The sequence below is a fragment of the Scyliorhinus canicula genome, chromosome 9, assembly GCF_902713615.1.
Source record: "Scyliorhinus canicula chromosome 9, sScyCan1.1, whole genome shotgun sequence".
NCBI classification, from domain to species: Eukaryota; Metazoa; Chordata; class Chondrichthyes; order Carcharhiniformes; family Scyliorhinidae; genus Scyliorhinus; species Scyliorhinus canicula.
In genome coordinates, this window is record NC_052154.1 from 79,033,166 (window position 1) to 79,052,012 (window position 18,847).

At 44.3% G+C, this 18,847-nt stretch overlaps 1 protein-coding gene across 1 annotated transcript; it reads left to right on the plus strand.

Annotated features, from left to right (window-relative positions):
- Positions 1 to 1,341: 1,341 nt before the first annotated feature.
- On the plus strand, positions 1,342 to 12,021 carry LOC119971457 (olfactomedin-4-like). Its single transcript, XM_038807016.1, has 5 exons — positions 1,342 to 1,429; positions 1,558 to 1,707; positions 2,547 to 2,765; positions 3,640 to 3,796; positions 10,976 to 12,021. Exons 1-5 carry the CDS (start codon positions 1,388 to 1,390, stop codon positions 11,785 to 11,787), a joined length of 1,380 nt encoding a protein of 459 aa, XP_038662944.1. The 5' UTR covers positions 1,342 to 1,387; the 3' UTR covers positions 11,788 to 12,021.
- The last annotated feature ends 6,826 nt before the right edge of the window (positions 12,022 to 18,847 follow it).

Here is an 18,847-nt window from a genome sequence, read left to right on the forward strand (position 1 = left end):
ATTAAGGTCCTCACGGTGATGGAATATGTCCTGTGCAGGGCCCAGTGCCCACTTCGTGCAGACTGGAAGGAGGAATTGTAGTCTATCTTTTAAAAAAGGAAACAAGGTACTGCTAGTGCCACCTGGCACTGCCAAGCTGGCAGTGGGTCTGGGCGCGGGACCTCTTATAGTGAGTTGGGCCTTGGTGGGGTTCGGGGTTGCGTTAGGGGCTCGGGAGATTGGGATGTCTTTTTAAATGGCTACCAATCGACATTGCGGCGAGCAGAACTCCTCAGTGCAGGAAACATGGCCAAGTGTGAGCTTGCGGGGTGATCTCTGTTGAGGCCCCATATCTACCCAGGTGGGCGTTAGATAGTGGCCACTCCTCGCACCAAGAAACACCCAGCTAATCTCATGCACGACGGGTCTCTGTCCCCATTCGGGTAGATCGTGTCCTTAGTGTCCAAAGATGTTCAGATTGGGTGCGCTTGTGGGGTTATGGGGATAGAGGTTGGGGAGTGGGCCTAGGTGAGGTGCTCTTTCAGAGGGTCAATGCAGACCTGATAGGCCAGGTGACCTCCTTGTGCACTGTAGGATTTCTATAGATAATTTGACAGAGCACAAAATCCAGTGAGGTTCTGTTGACATGAAGCACAGAGAAACTTTCCCCCCTTCCACAAGAGTTGCCAACTGTGATTAAATGTATTCCTGGAGGTTTCATCACATGACTTGCCCCCCACTCTCCAGCCGCTCGTAGGCCAACACCTTCCATCCTTGCGATGCACTGCCTTCCTGCACCAGTTGGAAAGTAAAAGGGCTCATTACCCAATTGGATGATGCTCCACTGTCAGCATTTTATTTCCTCTATTGTCAATATTTTTATCTCAGGCAGAGGGAAATGTCGAAAGAACACACACACAAAAAAAACAATCTTTTTTAATGTCACTCGGATTTTTCTCCAGGTTGGCACACAGCAGTGTCCTGGAGACTCCGGGCTAACCCTGAAGGGTTGGCAACCCTACCTTCTGCCCAACCGCCTTTGTTTGAGTCATTGAGGGTCAGGTCGATACAGTAACTGAGGTTTACACGCCCTTCCCCCTTCAGTTGACTGAAGATTCTTCTCTCTTTTAACACGTAAACGGTCTCAGGCAGGCTTTGGGAATATGGGCGGTGGGGAAGCCATTAAACCTCTGGCAAACCCAACGCTGAGTGGGTAATACTCTTAACCCTCTCATTCGCCATTGAAGAGGAACTCGCCCAGCGACGAGAGAGTTACTGTTATGGGAGGGACCCCGCCCCCCGCCCCCGGGCGAATCGCACCTCCCCTGATTCCCGCCCCACCCCTTTGTATAAATACTGATGTCTCCAGCAGCAGCGGCTCAAGTTCCTCTGCTACAAGGTAGGAGTGATGGGGAGATTCGGCTTCTTCTTATTCCTGGGCCTTGCTTTTGTAAGTAGAGTGGGTTCAATCTTTCAGCAGTTGATCCTAGCGAATAATACTCCTTGCCCCCTCATCTGATGCTTGGACGTTTATCTGTCACATTGAATTCTCCTTTGCCCGTCATCTCATTTCACCAGGCGGATCGCGATGTTCCAGCGAAGGCCCGGGTCGCCAAGAGATGCTACTGCGATCTTCAGGTGTCAAATGGGCCATTCCCTCGCCAACAATTGGAGCAACTCTATTCGATCTCCAAGAACTGCACCCAGAAGCTGCTTAACGCTAACGAGGTGAGTGTGAGGCAAGAGCCAATTCCTCCCTACCTTCAGGACACCTCAGCCACAAGGCTGCAAAGCACACGTGCCTCACTCCCAAAGAACTGTGAAATCTTTTCATCCTGTGACCCAGTTCTCCCTGGGTCTGTGTGTGGAAACGAATGGGTTATTGCGCTGAGTTGGGAGGCCTGTTGCTCGTCCCAGCTGTAGGCAGAATTGGGGTTGCGGATTGTAGACTTTACTGCCTTATCTCTGCACACGTAAAAGGAGGAAGGGGGTATGCGAGAGTTATTTTTCCTTTCGAAAGCAACAAAGACTTCCACTTATATAGCGCCTTTCATAACCTGAGAATGTTCCAACAGTGTTTTAGAGCCAATGAAAATACTTTTTTTGAAGTGTAAGCATTGTTGTAGGAAATTGCTCAGCAAACGACAAGGTTTGCTGAGAGAATAATATTGGCTGAGGCACCAGGGGAAAACCCCTGCTCTTCTTCCAATAGTAGTATGGATCTTTGTCTTTAACCTGGGGTTGCAATTGAGCCCCCTGTTTAAAGTCTCATATCAAAGACACTGGTCGGAATCCTCCGGCCATTGGGATTCCCTATTCCCGCCCATGGGTTTCTCAGTGGGGTGGCTCAATGGAAAATCCCATTGATAAGTGGCGGGAATACCAAATCCTGCCGCCAGCGAATGGCGTACCACCAAGAGACATGCGGCTGGAGGACCAGAGAATCCCGGCAACAGTGTGGCACTCCCTCAGTTCTGCACTGGGAGTGTCTGTGTTTTGCTGTCAACCAGTTGATTCTTTATCTCAATCTTTTGAACAGAGAAACATACCTTCTATTTAATTCACAGTTCAGTGAATCTATGCAAATGATTGCCGATGTGGAGCAGAGACTGAAGGACCTTGTGAAGCGCATTCATGAATTCAAAGAAGAATATGATAGTGAACTATACAGTATCATTTCTTTTCGGATAATAGAGATCGAAATTGAAGAGCTGAATTATTTGCTTGACCAACTTCAGGAGATGTGCTTGAGGAACAATGATGAGAGAACTGAACTGGATACACAAGTAAGGAGGGTTCAATGTTGGTTGGTTAGGGTTGGGGAGGTGTGAAGCCACTTGAAACTCCCATGACTGAGAGGAATCCATTTAATCTCAAATTGGGAGTCAAACATGGAACTAATCACTGGAGGAACTTGTTGAGGCATCAGGGGATCTATCCAACCAACATCAGTAAAACACATTATTTAACTGTTACCATGTTGGTTTCTGGGGATATTTGCTGTTCCAAAATTGGCTACCACACTTCCTACATTCCAACAGTGACTATACTTCAAGACTATACTATGGCTGCAAAGCATTTTTGGACATCTTGGGTTGGTCTAAGGAGCCAAGTAAACACAAGTTAGAGTCAGACCTTTACAGCACAAAAAGAGATCCTTCGGCCCATTGTGTCTGCACTGGGTAGCACAGTTGCGTCACAGCTCCAGGGTCCCAGGTTCGATTCCCGGCTTGGGTCACTGTCTGTGTGGAGTCTGCACGTTCCCCCTGTGTCTGCGTGGGTTTCCTCCGGGTGCTCCGGTTTCCTCCCACAGTCCAAAGATGTGCAGGTTAGGTGGATTGGCCATAATAAATTGCCCTTAGTGTCCACAAAAGGTTAGCTGGGTTGCGGGGTGGAGGTGTGGGCTTAAGTAGGGTGCTCTTTCCAAGAGCCGGTGCAGACGTGATGGGCCAAATGGCCTCCTTCTGCACCGTAAATTCTATGATTCTATGGCCATCAAACACCTATCTATTCTAATTCCATTTTCCAGCTCTTGGTCTGTAGCCTTGTGTGCTATGGCGTTTCAAGTGCTCATCTGAATGCTTCTTAAATGTTTTGAGAGTTCCTGCCTCCACCACTCGTTCAGGCAGTTCCTTCTTATGTTCTTTCTTTATTCAACAGGTGCAAAATATGACCAGCAAAGTAGATGAATTAGAGAAATATGACCGGCTTAAAGTAGTTCAACAGCACAGAAATAATGTCATCCTGAAAAGGAGTCTGACTTCTTGCCAGAGTGCTCTATTAGTAACTCCAAGCCCATATATCACCCCAAAGCCAGGTGAGTACAACTGGCAAAGCTGTCACCACACACACAAGAGGAAGAATCCCCCCTGTTTTCCATTCAGGTGATGTGAAATATTGCTGCTGCATTAATTCAGTTTTGTCACTTTTGTACCAAAGAAATTCAATTGTTCAAAGACAAATTGGCTGGAAGAGCCTAAATAAGCGGATTAATTGACTGCATTTAACCTCCACATCATAAGCTGAGTCACGAGCAAGAAGGCAGCTCCTCGAGGACAATAAGTGATGGGCAATGAATGCCGGTTTAGCCAGCAATCCCCAAATCCCATGAATGAATTTTTAAAAAACTACCAAAAGATACTTCTTCCCAAATTGTGTAACTGGCCATTTTATTAACTTCATTTTGGTTTTCCCCCCATTCTATTAATTCCATTTTGGTTTCTCTCTCCATTTGCACAATCCTGCATTTATAGCTCAGTGAGCCCAGAATATTAATCAGACAGCAAGTGAACCAACCTCAGCGGTTTGGTAGGCATGGTAAAAGACGTCACGGGTACGGTAGCCTAGTCGGCGTTTCACTTAACTAGCAACCCCAAATCATGAGTTGAAATCCCAGCAGGCATACTAAGTTGTGCAACGGAATTCAATAACTTTGTAATCAAAGCAGAAAATGCTGGGAATACTCAGCAGGTCTGACACCATCAGCGCAGAGTGAACGTTTCAGACCTGTGCCTTTTTATCAGATAAATACATTTGTGGTCTGATACCAAAATAGATTTCTTCAGGAAAAGTAATATACCACTGTTGCTCAGTCTGACCTTTAGTGTCTCCCGCTCTGCAGTTAAAGCTTAATATACTCGGGGTTACAAGGGATGGGCTGTTTGACTGTCAGTGTTGTTGAAATCCCAAAAAGAAATGAAAACAAAATGCATGGGTTTTTACAGTAAAGACGTCTCAGTTATTCGGGGTAACAACAGGGTAGACACTTTTTATGTAACAGTCAGATCATCAACATTTAACTGCAAAGTATTTTAAGGTTTGGCCCCGGATTAGATTCTCGACAGTGCAGAAGGAGGCCATCCAGTCCACCTAGTCTGCACTGAACCGCTGACAGAGTGTTCTAACCAGGCTCCCACCCTATCCCTGCAACCCCGTAACCACACTTTAACCTGCATATCCCTGGACACTTAAGGGGCAATTTATCATGGCTAATCTAGCTAATCTCCACATCTTTAGACTGGGAGGAAACCGGAGCACCTGGAGGTAACCCACGCAGACACGGGGAGAACGTGCAAACACCACACAGACAGTCACCCAAGGCTGAATTTGAACCTGGGTCCCTTGGCCTGTCAGGCAGCAGTGCTAATCACTGTGCCACCATGCTGCCCCACTGTGCCATTCAGTAGACTCAGTCTTCCTTGATCATAAGGGATGTGGGTGCTCGTTGACAATTCATGAATAACCTTGGGAACCACACACACTAAATTAAATGTAAATTCCCACATTGATTTTTTAAAAAGGGTGTGATGGAAATAGAACCAGTAAGGGATTGACAGCACAATACCTCAGGTAAGGACTGACACATGGCAGAAATATTAAATAATTATTTTGCCTCAGTAATTCCCAGGGAGCTAGAACGGGTAGAAATGATATTGCATGATGAGATGAGCAATGAGGTAAGTGCGATTTAAAACTTTAAAAAAAGTGTTGTATTGAATGTTTCTTTTCTTTGCTCATGGGATGCGAGCATCACTGGCTAGGTCAGCATTTGTTGCCCATCCCTAATTGCCCTTGAGAAGGTGGTGGTGAGCTCCCTTCTTTAACAACTGTAGTCCGTGTTGTAGGAACAGTGCTGTTAGTACAGGAATTCCAGGAAATTCCTGTTGAATAAACAAATCAAACTCAAAGAGGATAAATTCCCGGCCTGATGGATTGCATCCACATATTTTAAAAGAATCAAGGGAAGAGATAGCAGAGGAATTACTACACACATTGTTAGAAAAAAGTTTGTTTCCAGAGGACTGGAATGTAATTGGTAATGTAATTCATATATTTAAGAAAGGGGATCATGGTCAGGAAACTATAGACGAATCAGCCAAAACTGGTCTTGGGAAAAATAATGAAAACCCAACCAAAGGAGAGACCAACATCTAGAAACAAAGAAATCTAATAATGAGTCGTCAACATGGATTTCAAAAATTTAGCCTGACCGACCTTGTTGAAATTATTGAGGAGGTAACACAGCAAGTCAATGGTAATACGAACCAGTGACCACTACCACCGAGAAGGACAGCCAAGTAACACACCATCCTGACAGGGAACTACATCACCATTCCTTCACTGTCACTGGGTCAAAATCTTGGAACTCCCTCCCGAACAACACTGTGGGTGTATCTATACCTTATGGGCTGCAGCGGTTCAAGAAGACGGCTCACCCCCATCTTCTCAAGGGCAATTAGGCATGGACATTAAATGCTGACCTAGCCAGCAACACCCACATCCTACAAAAGAATAAAGGACAAGATATGATTTATCTGGATTTTCAAAAGACCTTTAATAAGGTCCCCCATAATCGACCAATTAATAAGGTCAGAGAATGTGGTGCCGGGACAAGTAGGGGAATTGATTTCTAGCTCGCTTCAAGAAAGAAAGTGGAGAATAGGAATAAATGGTAGCTATTTATAGTGGCAGAAAGAGGGAAGTGATGTTGCACAAGTCTCAATGCCGGTACTACATGTGTTCACAATTTAAATTCACAATTTGGACTTGGAATCAAAAACACCATTACTAAATTTGCAGATTAGGGTGGAATAGCGTATCATATGGTTTGCATTCTCTGCCTGAAGGCAGGTCCTTGGCTCATTGTCTGCTGATGTTTCACCCTGAGCCATTTGTTTGGCATTTTTTTGTCACTGGTGGTTTACCATTGCCTTCCACACGGGGGGGGGGGGGGGGGGGGGGGGGGCAGAGCAAGGAGTCCGGCTCAGCCAGAATGGGAATCAAACCCATGCTGTTGGCAATATTGTGAACCAAATGCTAGACATCTAGCTAACTGAGCTGAACTGCCTCCCAAATAGTTAATACTGCAATAAATTAGAGGAAATTACAGTAATAACCTTGTGGAATGGGTAAGTAATTGGCAAATGAAGTTCAACACAGATAAATATGAGGTAGTACATTTTGATAGGAAGAATAAGGAGATGACTTATTACTTGGAAGTTGCAAATTTTGGTGGGATAGAGGAACAAGGGGATCTCAGAGTACAAATACACCAATCGCTAAAGCTTACACCATAGATTAGCAAGGCCTTGAGAAAAGCAAACCAAGAACCAGGCTTTATTTCTCGGTTAGGATTGAAGAATAGAGAAGTCAATCCTCATTTGAACCTTAGACCACACATAAACCATTCTGGTTGCCATATTATAAAATGAATATAGAGGCACGGGCAGGTGCAGAGAAGATTTACAAGGATACCAGAAATGTGTGCCCATATGTCTGAGGAAAGGATCAACATGCTGGGTCTCTTTAAATCATGTAAGGTTTTAATACAGCGAATACATCCGTTGGCTGATACCAAAATCGTGAAATACGATTGGGCAGAGAATAGGATTAGTTGTCGCCTCGACATAGGCGCCAATGCGTTCCGGAATGCTCATACAATAAACACCATTTGCATGTTTTCCATTAGAATCGATTGTGTTCCACGTGGTGCCAGCGCCAGTCCCTGAGCAGTAACTGAATCAGTCCACGTGTGGCAGCAGTTTTTCTGTTGTGAAAGTCCACGAATCCTGTGTCGACATCAACCCCCAGTCTCAGAAATGGAGAATCCTGCCCAGAATGTTTCCTCTTGTGAGGAAGAGAATAGCTAAATGCCATCAATATAAGATCATCACTGAGAAATCCAAAAGGGAACATAGAATAAATTCTTTACCCAGAGAGCTGTGAGAACGTGGAACTCGCTACCGTAGGAAGTGGTTGGAAGGAATGGTATACATGAGTTCAAGAGGACGCTAATAATGCACAGAAGGAAGAAGGGAATACAGGTTTATGATGATAGATTTAGGTGAAATGAAACTGAAATGAAAATTGCTTGTTGTCACAAGTAGGCTTCAAATAAAGTTACTGTGAAAAGCCCCTAGTTGCCACATTCCAGCGCCTGTTCGGGGAGGCTGGTACCGGAAGAAAGATGAAAGGAGGTTGGAGTGGAGCAAAAACACCAGCATGGATGGGAGAAGCTGGAATCAGATGTAACAATATTACAATTGATTAAAGGGAACTACAAAGACGTGAGGGAGGAGCTGGTCAGAGTTGATTGGAAAAGGAGCCTAGCAGGGAAGACAGTGGAACAGCAATAGCTGGAGTTTTTGGGGGTTATTAGGGAGGCACAACAGAAATTCATCCCAAGGAGGAAAAAACATGCTAAAGGGAGGACAAGGCATCCATGACTGACAAGGGAAGTCAAGGACAGCATAACAGAAAAAGCAGACAGGGTGGTGAGGATTAGTGGGAAGCCAGAGGATTGGGAAGCCTTTAAAAGCGAGCAGAGGACAACTAAAAAAGCAATAAGGCGGGATAAAATGAAATATGAGTGTAAGCTAGCTAGTAATATAAAAGAAAATAGCTTTTTTTCAATCTATAAAAGGTACGAGAGAGGCAAGAATAGACATTGGACCACTGGGAAATGCGGCTGCAGAAGTAGGAATAGGAAACAAAGAAATGGCAGAGGAACTGAGTATTTACTTTGCATCAGTCTTCATGGTGGAAGACACCAGTGGGATACCAGAACTTCAGGAGAATCAGGGGGCACAAGGTGAGTGTAGTGGCCATCACTAAGGAGAAGATTCTGGGGAAATTGAAAGGTCTGAAGGTGGATAAAACACCTGAACCAGATGGACTACACCCCAGGGTTCTAAAGGAGATAGCTGAGGAGATTATGGAGGAGTTGGTGGTGACCTTTCAGGAATCGCTGGAGGTAGGGAGGGTTCCAAAGAACTGGAAAATGGCTAATGTAGTACCCTTGTTTAAAAAGGGAGGGAGGCAGAAGACAGGAAATTATAGGCCGGTTAGCCTGACATTGATCATATGTAAGATTTTAGAGTCCATTATTAAAGATGAGATTGCGAAATACCTGGAGACGCATGATGAAAAAGGACTGACTCAGCACGGCTTCGTCAAGGAAAGTCATGTCTGACAAATCTGTTAGAATTCATTGAGTTAAACAAAGGAGAACCAGTAAACGTGATCTATTTAGATTTCCAGAAGGCCTTTGACAAGGTGCCATATAGGAGGCTGTTAAATAAGTTAAGAGTCCATGGTGTTCAGGGTAAGGTTCTGGCATGGATAGGGGATTGGCTGACTGGCAGAAGGCAGAAAGTGGGGATAAATGGGTCTTCTTCAGGATGGCAACCGGTGACTAGTGGTGTACCTCAGGGGTCGGTGTTGGGACCACAATGTTTCACAATATACATTAACGATCCAGAAGAAGGAACTGAGGGCACTGTTGCTAAATTTGCAGATGATACAACGATATACAGAGGGACAGGTAGTATAGAGGAAGCTGGGGCCTGCAAAAGGACTTGGGACAGGCTAGGAAAGTGAGCAAAGAAGTGGCAGATGGAATACAATGTGGAAAAGTGTGAGGTTATACAATTTGGTAGGAAGAATGGAGGCATAGACTATTTTCTAAATGGGAAAAGGCTTAGGAAATCAGAAGCGCAAAGGAACTTCAGAGTCCTAATTCAAGATTCTCTTAAGGTAACGTGCAGACTCAGTCAGTAGTTAGGAAGGCAAATGCAATTTTAGTATTCATGTCGAGAGGGCTAGAATACAAGAGCAGGGATGCACTTCTGAGGCTGTATACGGCTCTGGCCAGACCCCATTTGGAGTATTGTGAGCAGTTTTGGGCCCCGTATCTAAGGAAGGATGTGCTGGCCTTGGTAAGGGTCCAGAGGAGGTTCACACGAATGATTCCTGGAATGAACAGCTTCTCATATGAGGAGCAGTTGAGGGCTCTGGGTCTGTACTCACGAGTTCAGAAGGATGAGGGGGATCTTATTGAAACCTACAAGATACTGAGAGACCTAAATAGAACGGACGCGGAGAGGATGTTTTCACTCGTAGGAAAAACTAGAACCTGACTCCACAGCCTCAGACTAAAGGGATAATCCTTTAAAACTGAGATGAAGAGGAATTTATTCAGCCAGAGGGTGGTGAATCTGTAGAACTCCTTGCTGCAGAAGGTTGTGGAGACAAAATCATTGAGTGTCTTTAAGACAGAGATAGATAGGTTCTTGATTAATAAGGGGATTAGGGTTATGGGGAGAAGGCAGGAGAATGGGGATGAGAACAAAATCAGCCATGATTGAATGGTGGAGTAGACTCGATGGGTTGAATGGCCTAATTCTGCTCCTTATGGTCAGTTGGCCGGTTTCTGTGTTGTTTGTCTTATGTAATGTAAAGCTCCATCAATGCTGTGGTGGCTAAAGACACACAGACTAGAAGGTGCTAAACTGTGATCTTTTATCATTATTGAATTAGCTGATCTCAGCCAGGGCATAATTGGCTTCAATATCATTGATTTGGGAAGAGTTAAAATCAACCAATCAGCTCAAAATATCCAGTGATTCAATATACCGTAGCAACAACCAGCATCCAGAAAAATGTGAGGCATTCTGCTAGGATTTCCAAGAGAATAGCCCTATGAAATTGCTGTGAGTGATTGGCTGGTTTAGTAAGGCTTTAGAGGAATGCAAACCATTGCGTTTGGAAGGTAGTAGAGCACCATCCCCACACATGTAGGGTCTGAATATGCATGATAATTTTGCTATAAGCTAACACTGTTATTAGCACTATTAGTCTTATCTATAACATCATTAGAAAGTAAGATTAAAGATGTACTGAAAATCAGAGAATTCCGTCAAACTTACGTGGAACCTTGGTTAGATGTAAAAGCACTAGAAAAGTTTAAAAAAGATCAAGAATAATGGCAGAACTGAGACGGAATAATGATCAGGAAAGAGAACAGTCTGGTGCTCCTTTCTCTCGAAGAGTGATGTCTGAGCGGTCTAAAGTTGTTACTAGGTTTTATCACGACAAACAGAGATCAAACGAATTCCTGGCCCGTTTCTGTGTTTTAAGTGTGCTGAGTATTATTATACTGTACATATCGCGGTTTACTCACTGTAGCTGTAACAGGATTTGTTGGAATTTCTCACAGGGTCCTGTTCCTTTGGAAGGTTAAAAGCAGTCTCCTTTCCCAAGAGTTCAATGCTCAATCATTATGGGTCATCCTACCCATATGGTAACTGGGGAAAGGATCCGTTGCCAGCACCTGGGAAAGAGGATCAATACTGGCTTGCCATTGTATCCACCAGCTCTCGATATGGAACTACGGTTCGTACCTACGACTCTTATGTTGAATTCCTCACCAAAGGAACTTACAAAGATGTGACTGTTGGAGATGGGCTCAACCCCCAAGGTCCTGGTGGGTTAATATATGGAGATGCCTACTATTACAATTGCTACAACTTGGGCAAACTCTGCCGGTTTGACATGACCACACATGAAGTCGTATCTGCCATCCTGCCATTTGCTGGTTTTAATGACAAGTTTCCGTACTGCACTTTTTCTTCCTGTTATCCATACACAGACATGGACCTAGCAACAGACGAAAATGGGCTCTGGGTCCTCTATGCCACCGAATTTAATTTAGGGAATTTGGTCGTCAGCCGACTCAATGCAACTGATCTGTCACTCCTGGAAAGCTGGAACACCACCGTATTCAAACGATCGGTAACCAATGCCTTTATGGTGTGTGGAGTTCTGTACGCCACCAGGTTCCTGAACTCTGAAATAGAAGAGATCTTTTACATGTTTGACACAACCAGTGGAGTTGAGCGAAATGATTTGAAAATAGAGTTGCGAAAAGCCTTGCCTGGCATCCAGTACATGAACTACAACCCACGAGATAGGAAGCTGTATGTGTACAGTGATGCTTATGTTATGAGTTACACTTTGACCTTTGACTAAACTGAATGTAGGTTCCTAAGAATCATGCAATGGAAGGGAACCTGTTCTGGTCCAGGTAATAGTAGGAAGCGAAATGTATGTGGCAATTCTTTAAAACAGATTTGTGGAAAAACCAAGTGATGTGGCCATTAGTTGACACATTTCTTTTTTACTTTTTCTTCAAGTTCTTTGTCTTTCATATCTTGTAATGTGCTTAATGTGATCCTTGTGCTAAATAAAACCAATAATGACAAAGCTTGTCAGAAACTTATTCGGAAATTGATATTGGGGGATTATGCAAACATTTTAATTATTGCTCCCTAGTATGTATTTCCTACAGTGTTTAATTGATAACATTGTGACTTTGTGGGAGAGCGCTGGCATTTACAGCAAGCTGGACGCCTCAATCGAGTCTGTGACATCTACAGCAGCAACTCATCTGGACTAGTTATGTAACCTTGACAGTATCTCACATCTGCCTGAAATTTCCGTACCAGCCTCCCCGGACAGGCGCCGGAATGTGGCTTTTCACAGTAACTTCATTGAATCCTACTCGTGACAAAAAGCGATTTTCATTTTTATTTTCAAATTAAAATAGAAATACTGGAAATATTCAGTTGGTCAAGCAGCATCCGTGAAACAGTCAATGTTTCAGGTTCTTAACCTTTGAACAAGACACATCTGTCTGGACTCAGTTGATCGTCTTTGCAGTACTCACACATGTCTAGACTGAATGTGATATAACATGTAAGAGGTAACTCAGGTAAATGTGATAGCCAAGCAAAATTAGATTGATGTAACTATTGGTGTTTTGGTCTCTCTAGATTTTGACATTTAACATTTAGCAGCAACATTGAAACTTCACTTTCAACCAAGCACCTTAACAGTTTGCTGGTTCAATCACTATCATGAAGAATCATAACCTGTTAAACTTAATTTACAAAAAGCATTGAAAAATAAAAATGAAGATCCAGTATCTGTCAACACTGTAAAGGTGGCAAGCTAGTTTCTAGCTACCTGCTTGCACTGTAAGTAAACATCTCTTTTTCTACAATCTGGAGGCCACGTTCTCATAACAAACTGTGCCCACTCAGGTTTTGTGATTACATGAGAACTAGGAGTAGGCCATTTGGCCCTCAAGCCTGCTCTGCCATTCAATAAGATCTTGGTTGATCTTTTTGTGGACTCAGCTCCACTTACCCGCCTGCCCTCCATAACCCTTAATTCCTTTACTGTTCAAAAATCTATCTTTGTCTTAAAAACATCCAATGAGGTAGCCTCAACTGCTTCATTGGGCAGGGAATTCCACAGATTCACGACTCTTTGAGTGAAGATGTTCCTCCTCAACTCAGTCCTAAGCTGCTCCCCCTTATTTTGAGTCTATGCCCCCTAGTTCTAATTTCACCTGCCAGTGGAAACAACTGTAATTGCTGTATATCTGCCACAAAGGAAAATGGTGCGTTGGTTGGTGGTCAATCATCTCAGCTCCAGGACATCACTGCAGGAGTTCCTCAGGTTAGTGTCCTAGGCCCAACCATCTTCAGCTGCTTCATCAATGTCCTCTCTTCCATCATAAAGTCAGAAGTGGGGATGTTTGCAGATGACTGTACAATATTCAGCACCATTCGCGACTCCTCAGATAATGAAGCCGCCCATGTCCAAATGCAGTGCAAAAAACCTCCCTGCTTCTATCCTAACTATTCCCTTCATCATTTTATGTTTTTATAACATATTCCCTCATTCTTCTGAAGTCCAATGAGTATAGTCCAGTCTACTCAGTCTCTTCTCATCAACTCCGCGATCAACCTAGTTAATTTCCTCTGCACACCTCCAGTGCCAGTACATCCTTTCTCAAGTAAGGAGACCAAAATTTTACACAGTACTCCAGGTATGACCTCACCAGCACCCTATACAGCGGCAACGTAACCTCCCTATATTTAAACTCCATCCCTTGAGCAATGAAGGACAAAATTCCATTTGCCTTCTTAATTACCTGCAAATTAACTTTTGTGATTCATGCACAAGGACACCCAGGTCCCTCTGCAAAGTAGCATGCTGCAATTTTTAAACATTTAAATAATAGTCCATTTTGCTGTTATTCCTACCAAAATAGATTACCTCACATTTACCAATATTGTACTCTATCTGCCAGACCCTTGCCCCCTCATTTCAACTATCTCTATCTCTCTGTAGACTTTCAGTGTCCTCTGCACACTTCGCTCTACCTCTCATCTTAGTGTCACCTGCAAATTTTGACACATTACACTTGGTTCCCAACTCCAAATCATCTCTGTAAATTGTAAATGATTGCAGTCCCAAAACTGAGGCACATTACTAGCCACTGATCGCCAACCAGAAAAACATCCATTTATCCCACGCTTTGCTTTCTGTTAGTTGACCATTCCTCTATCTATGCTAATACATTACCCGTAACGCCGTCCACCTTTACCTTATCCAACAGCCTTTTTGTGCGGAACCTTGTCGACTGCCCTTCTGGAAATCCAGATAGACCACATCCACTGGTTCCCCATTGTCCACTGTACTCGTAATGTCCTCAAATAATTCAGTAAATTAGTGATACATAACCTGCCTTTCATGGACCTGCCCATGGGACAATTTCTAGCCAGATGTCTTGCTATTTCTTCCTTGATGATAGATTCAAACATTTTCCACACTACAGAAATTAAGCTAACTGCCCGATAGTTACCTGCCTTTTGTCTACCTCCTTATTTTTGAACAGTGGTGACAAAATACCTGTTCAATGCCTTGGCCAGTTCCTCATTTCCCATTATTGAAATCCCCGTCTCATCCTCCAAAGGACCAGTGTTTACCTGAGAATGACAGAAAGACCGTCCGTGCCATGACCCGCACCTGCATGTACCGGGATCTCTCCTTCTGCGCCAGCCCAAATATCTCACTCAACTCCTCCAGACTCGCAAATTGTCCTTCCAGAAACATATACTTCACCTCCCTGATCGCCCTCCCCTCCCATCCATGTTATGGGATGGTGGTTAGATCCTCTCTTGTAGGAGATGTTCTTTGCCTGGCACTTGTGTGGCGCGAATGTAACTTACCACTTGTCAGCCCAAGCTTGGATATTGTCCAGGTCTTGCTGCATTTGGACATGGATGGCTTCATTATCTGAGGAGTCCCGAATCGTGCTGAACATTGTACAGTCATCTGCAAACATCCCCACTTCTGACTTTATGGTGGAAGAGAGGACATTGATGAAGCAGCTGAAGATGGTTGGGCCTAGAACAGTAAGCTGAGGAACTCCTGCAGTGATGTCTTGGAGCTGAGATGATTAACCACCAACCAACGCACCATTTTCCTTTCTGGCAGATATATAGTAACGTAGGCCCAATCCCAAACTTCCCCAACACTGCAATCAGATACCTCCACTCCACCAATCAAACTCCTTCTCCACATCCAATGCCACCATCGCCTCCAACTCCCTTCTGCCAGAGAAAGCACCGCATTCAGCACCCGCCGCACATTTGGTGACAACTGTCTGCCCTTAACGAACCCCATCAGATCCCAATTACCCTTGGAAGGCACTCCTCCAGCCTTAATGCCTGCACCTTTGCCAATACCTTGGTGTCTACATTCAGCAGAGATATGGGCCTGTATGACCAAACTCCACCTCTATCTTCACATTCTTTTTTTTAAATTTAAATTTAGAATACCCAATTATTTTTTCCAATTAAGGGGCAATTTAGCATGGCCAATCCACCTACCCTGCACATCTTTTGGGTTGTAGGGGTGAAACCCACGCAGACACGGGGAGAATGTGCAAACTCCTCACAGACAGTGACCCAGGGCCGGGATTCGAACCCAGGTCCTCAGCGCCGTAGGCAGCAATGCTAACCACTGTGCTACCGTGCTGCCCTATCTTCACATTCTTGAGCAGGAAAGAGTTGGAGATCACTTATGGGCAATGTAACATGGCCAATCTTCCTAATGTGCACATTTCTGGACTGTGGGAGGAAACCAGAGCACCCAGAGGAAATCCACGCAGTCACCCGAGGTCAGAATCGAACCAGGTACCTGGCGCTGTAAGACAGTAGTGCAAACCACTGTGCCACCCAGCCACCCATAAAGAGAAGCATTGTAAATAATCCTCATTTAAAACCAGAACATTCCGCACAGGCAACATCATGTTATTAAAGAACCACTATTTATGTACTGCTGTATATTTTTGGGCCAAGCTGTAATATTCCAGGCAATAGTTTACTATGGCTTGCAAAGATGATTCTGGATAGGAGCGAAAATAACAGGGTAGTTGCTATGGGGGACTTTAACTTTCCAAATATTGACTGGAAACATATAGTTCGAGTACTTTAGATGGATCCGTTTTTGTCCAATGTGTGCAGGAGGGTTTCCTGATGCAGTATGTAGATAGACCAACAAGAGGCGAGGCCGTATTGGATTTGGTACTGGGTAATGAACCAGGACAGGTGTTAGATTTGGAGGTAGGTGAGCATTTTGGTGATAGTGACCATAATTTGATTACGTTTACTTTAGCGATGGAAAGGGATAGGTATAAACCGCAGGGCAAGAGTTATTGCTGGGGGAAAGGTAATTATGATGCGATGAGGCAAGACTTAGGATGCATCGCCTGGAGAGGAAAACTGCAGGGGATGGACACAATGGAAATGTGGAGCATGTTCAAGGAACAGCTACTGCGTGTCCTTGATAAGTATGTACCTGTTAGGCAGGGAGGAAGTGGTCGAGTGAGGGAACCATGGGTTACTAAAGCAGTTGAAACACTTGTCAAGAGGAAGAAGGAGGCTTATGTGAAGATGAGACGTGATGGTTCAGTTGGGTCGCTTGAGAGTTACAAATTAGCTAGGAAGGCTCTAAAGAGAGAGCTAAGAAGAGCCAAGCGAGGACATGAGAAGTCTTTGGCAGGTAGGATCAAGGATAACTCTAAAGCTTTCTATAGGTATGTCAGGAATAAAAGAATGACTAAGGTAAGGGTAGGGCCAGTCAAGGACAGTAGTGGGAAGTTGTGCGTAGAGTCTGAGGAGATAGGAGAGGTGCTAAATGAGTATTTTTTGTCAGAATTCACACAGGAAAAAGACAAAGTTGTCGAGGAGAATACTGAGATACAGGCTACTGGACTAGAAGGGCTTGAGGTTCATAAGGAGGAGGTGTTAGCGATTCTGGAAAGTGTGAAAATAGATAAGTCCCCTGGGCCGGATGGGATTTATCCTAGGATTCTCTGGGAAGCTAGGGAGGAGATTGCTGAGTCTTTGGCTTTGATCTTTAAGTCATCTTTGTCTACAGGAATAGTGCCAGAGGACTGGAGGATAGCAAATGTTGTCCCCTTGTACAAGAAGGGGAGTAGAGACAACCCCGGTAACTATAGACCAGTGAGCCTTACGTCTGTTGTGGGATAATTCTTGGAAAGGTTTATAAGAGATAGGATGTATAATCATCTGGAAAGGAATAATTTGATTAGAGATAGTCAACATGATTTTGTGAAGGGTAGGTCGTGCCTCACAAACCTCATTGAGTTCTTCGAGAAGGTGACCAAACAGGTGGATGAGGGTAAAGCAGTTGATGTGTATATGGATTTCAGTAAAGCGTTTGATAAGGTTCCCCACGGTAAGCTGTTGCAGAAAATACAGAGGCATGGGTTTCAGGGTGATTTAGCAGTTTGGATCAGAAATTGGCTAGCTGATAGAAGACAAAGAGTGGTGGTTGATGGGAAATGCTCTGACTGGTGTCCAGTTACTAGTGGTGTGCCACAAGGATCTGTTTTGGGGCCGTTGCTGTTTGTCATTTTTATAAATGACCTGGAGGAGGGCGTAGAAGGATGGGTGAGTAAATTTGCAGATGACACTAAAGTTGGTGGAGTTGTGGACAGTGCAGCAGGATGTTATAAGTTACAGAGGGACATAGATAAGCTGCAGAGCTGGGCTGACAGGTGGCAAATGGAGTTTAATGCAGAAACGTGTGAGGTGATTCATTTTGGAAGGAATAACAGGAAGGCAGAGTACTGGGCTAATGGTAAGATTCTTGGTAGTGTGGACGAGCAGAGAGATCTTGGTGTCCATGTCCATAGATCCCTGAAAGTTGCCACCCAAGTTTAGAGGGTTGTTAAGAAGGCGTACGGTGTGTTAGCTTTTATTGGTAGAGGAATTGAGTTTCGGAGCCATGAGGTCATGTTGCAGTTGTACAAAACTCTGGTACGGCCACATTTGGAGTATTGTGTGCAGTTTTGGTCGCCACATTATAGGAAGGATGTGGAAGCATTGGAAAGGGTACAGAGGAGATTTACAAGAATGTTGCCTGGTATGGAGGGAAGATCATATGAGGAAAGGTGAAGGACTTGAGGCTGTTTTCGTTAGAGAGAAGAAGGTTAAGAGGGGACTTAATTGAGGCATACAAGATGATCAGAGGATTAAATAGGGTGGACATCGAGAGCCTTTTTCCTCGGATGGTGCTGTCCAGCATGAGGGGACATAGCTTTAAATTGAGGGGAGATAGATATAGGACAGATGTCAGAGGTAGGTTCTTTACTCAGAGAGTAGTAAGGGCGTGGAATGCCCTGCCTGCAACAGTAGTGGACTCACCAACAGTAAACGCATTCAAATGGTCATTGGATAGGCATATGGACGATAAGGGAATAGTGTAGGGGGACTTTAGAAGGGTATCACAGGACGGTGCAACATCGTGGGCCAAAGGGCCTGTACTGCACTGTAATGTTCTATGTTCTATGGCTCCCTAGTTTCCATTATCAGCAGATGGGACGGCAGGAAAGAGAAGGCACAGGGGGTGGAGTGAGGATTACCAGGGGTGTGGAGGAACAGCCAGGATGGGAAGTTGCCAATCTCCCTTGTTTTCATCACACCTGCTGACTTTGCCACACTACAAATGAGCCTATGGCCTAAATGCCTAATGGAGGAGCAAATCAGATCTCTTTCACTATACAAGAACAGATGAGCAGTAGACATGATTGAACAAAACAAAATCAGTTTATTGACATATATTCGTACATTAGGAAAATACAGAGACTTCAATCTGTAGATTTTTTATTCTATCATGGGATGCGAGTGTAACGGGCAAAGCCAGC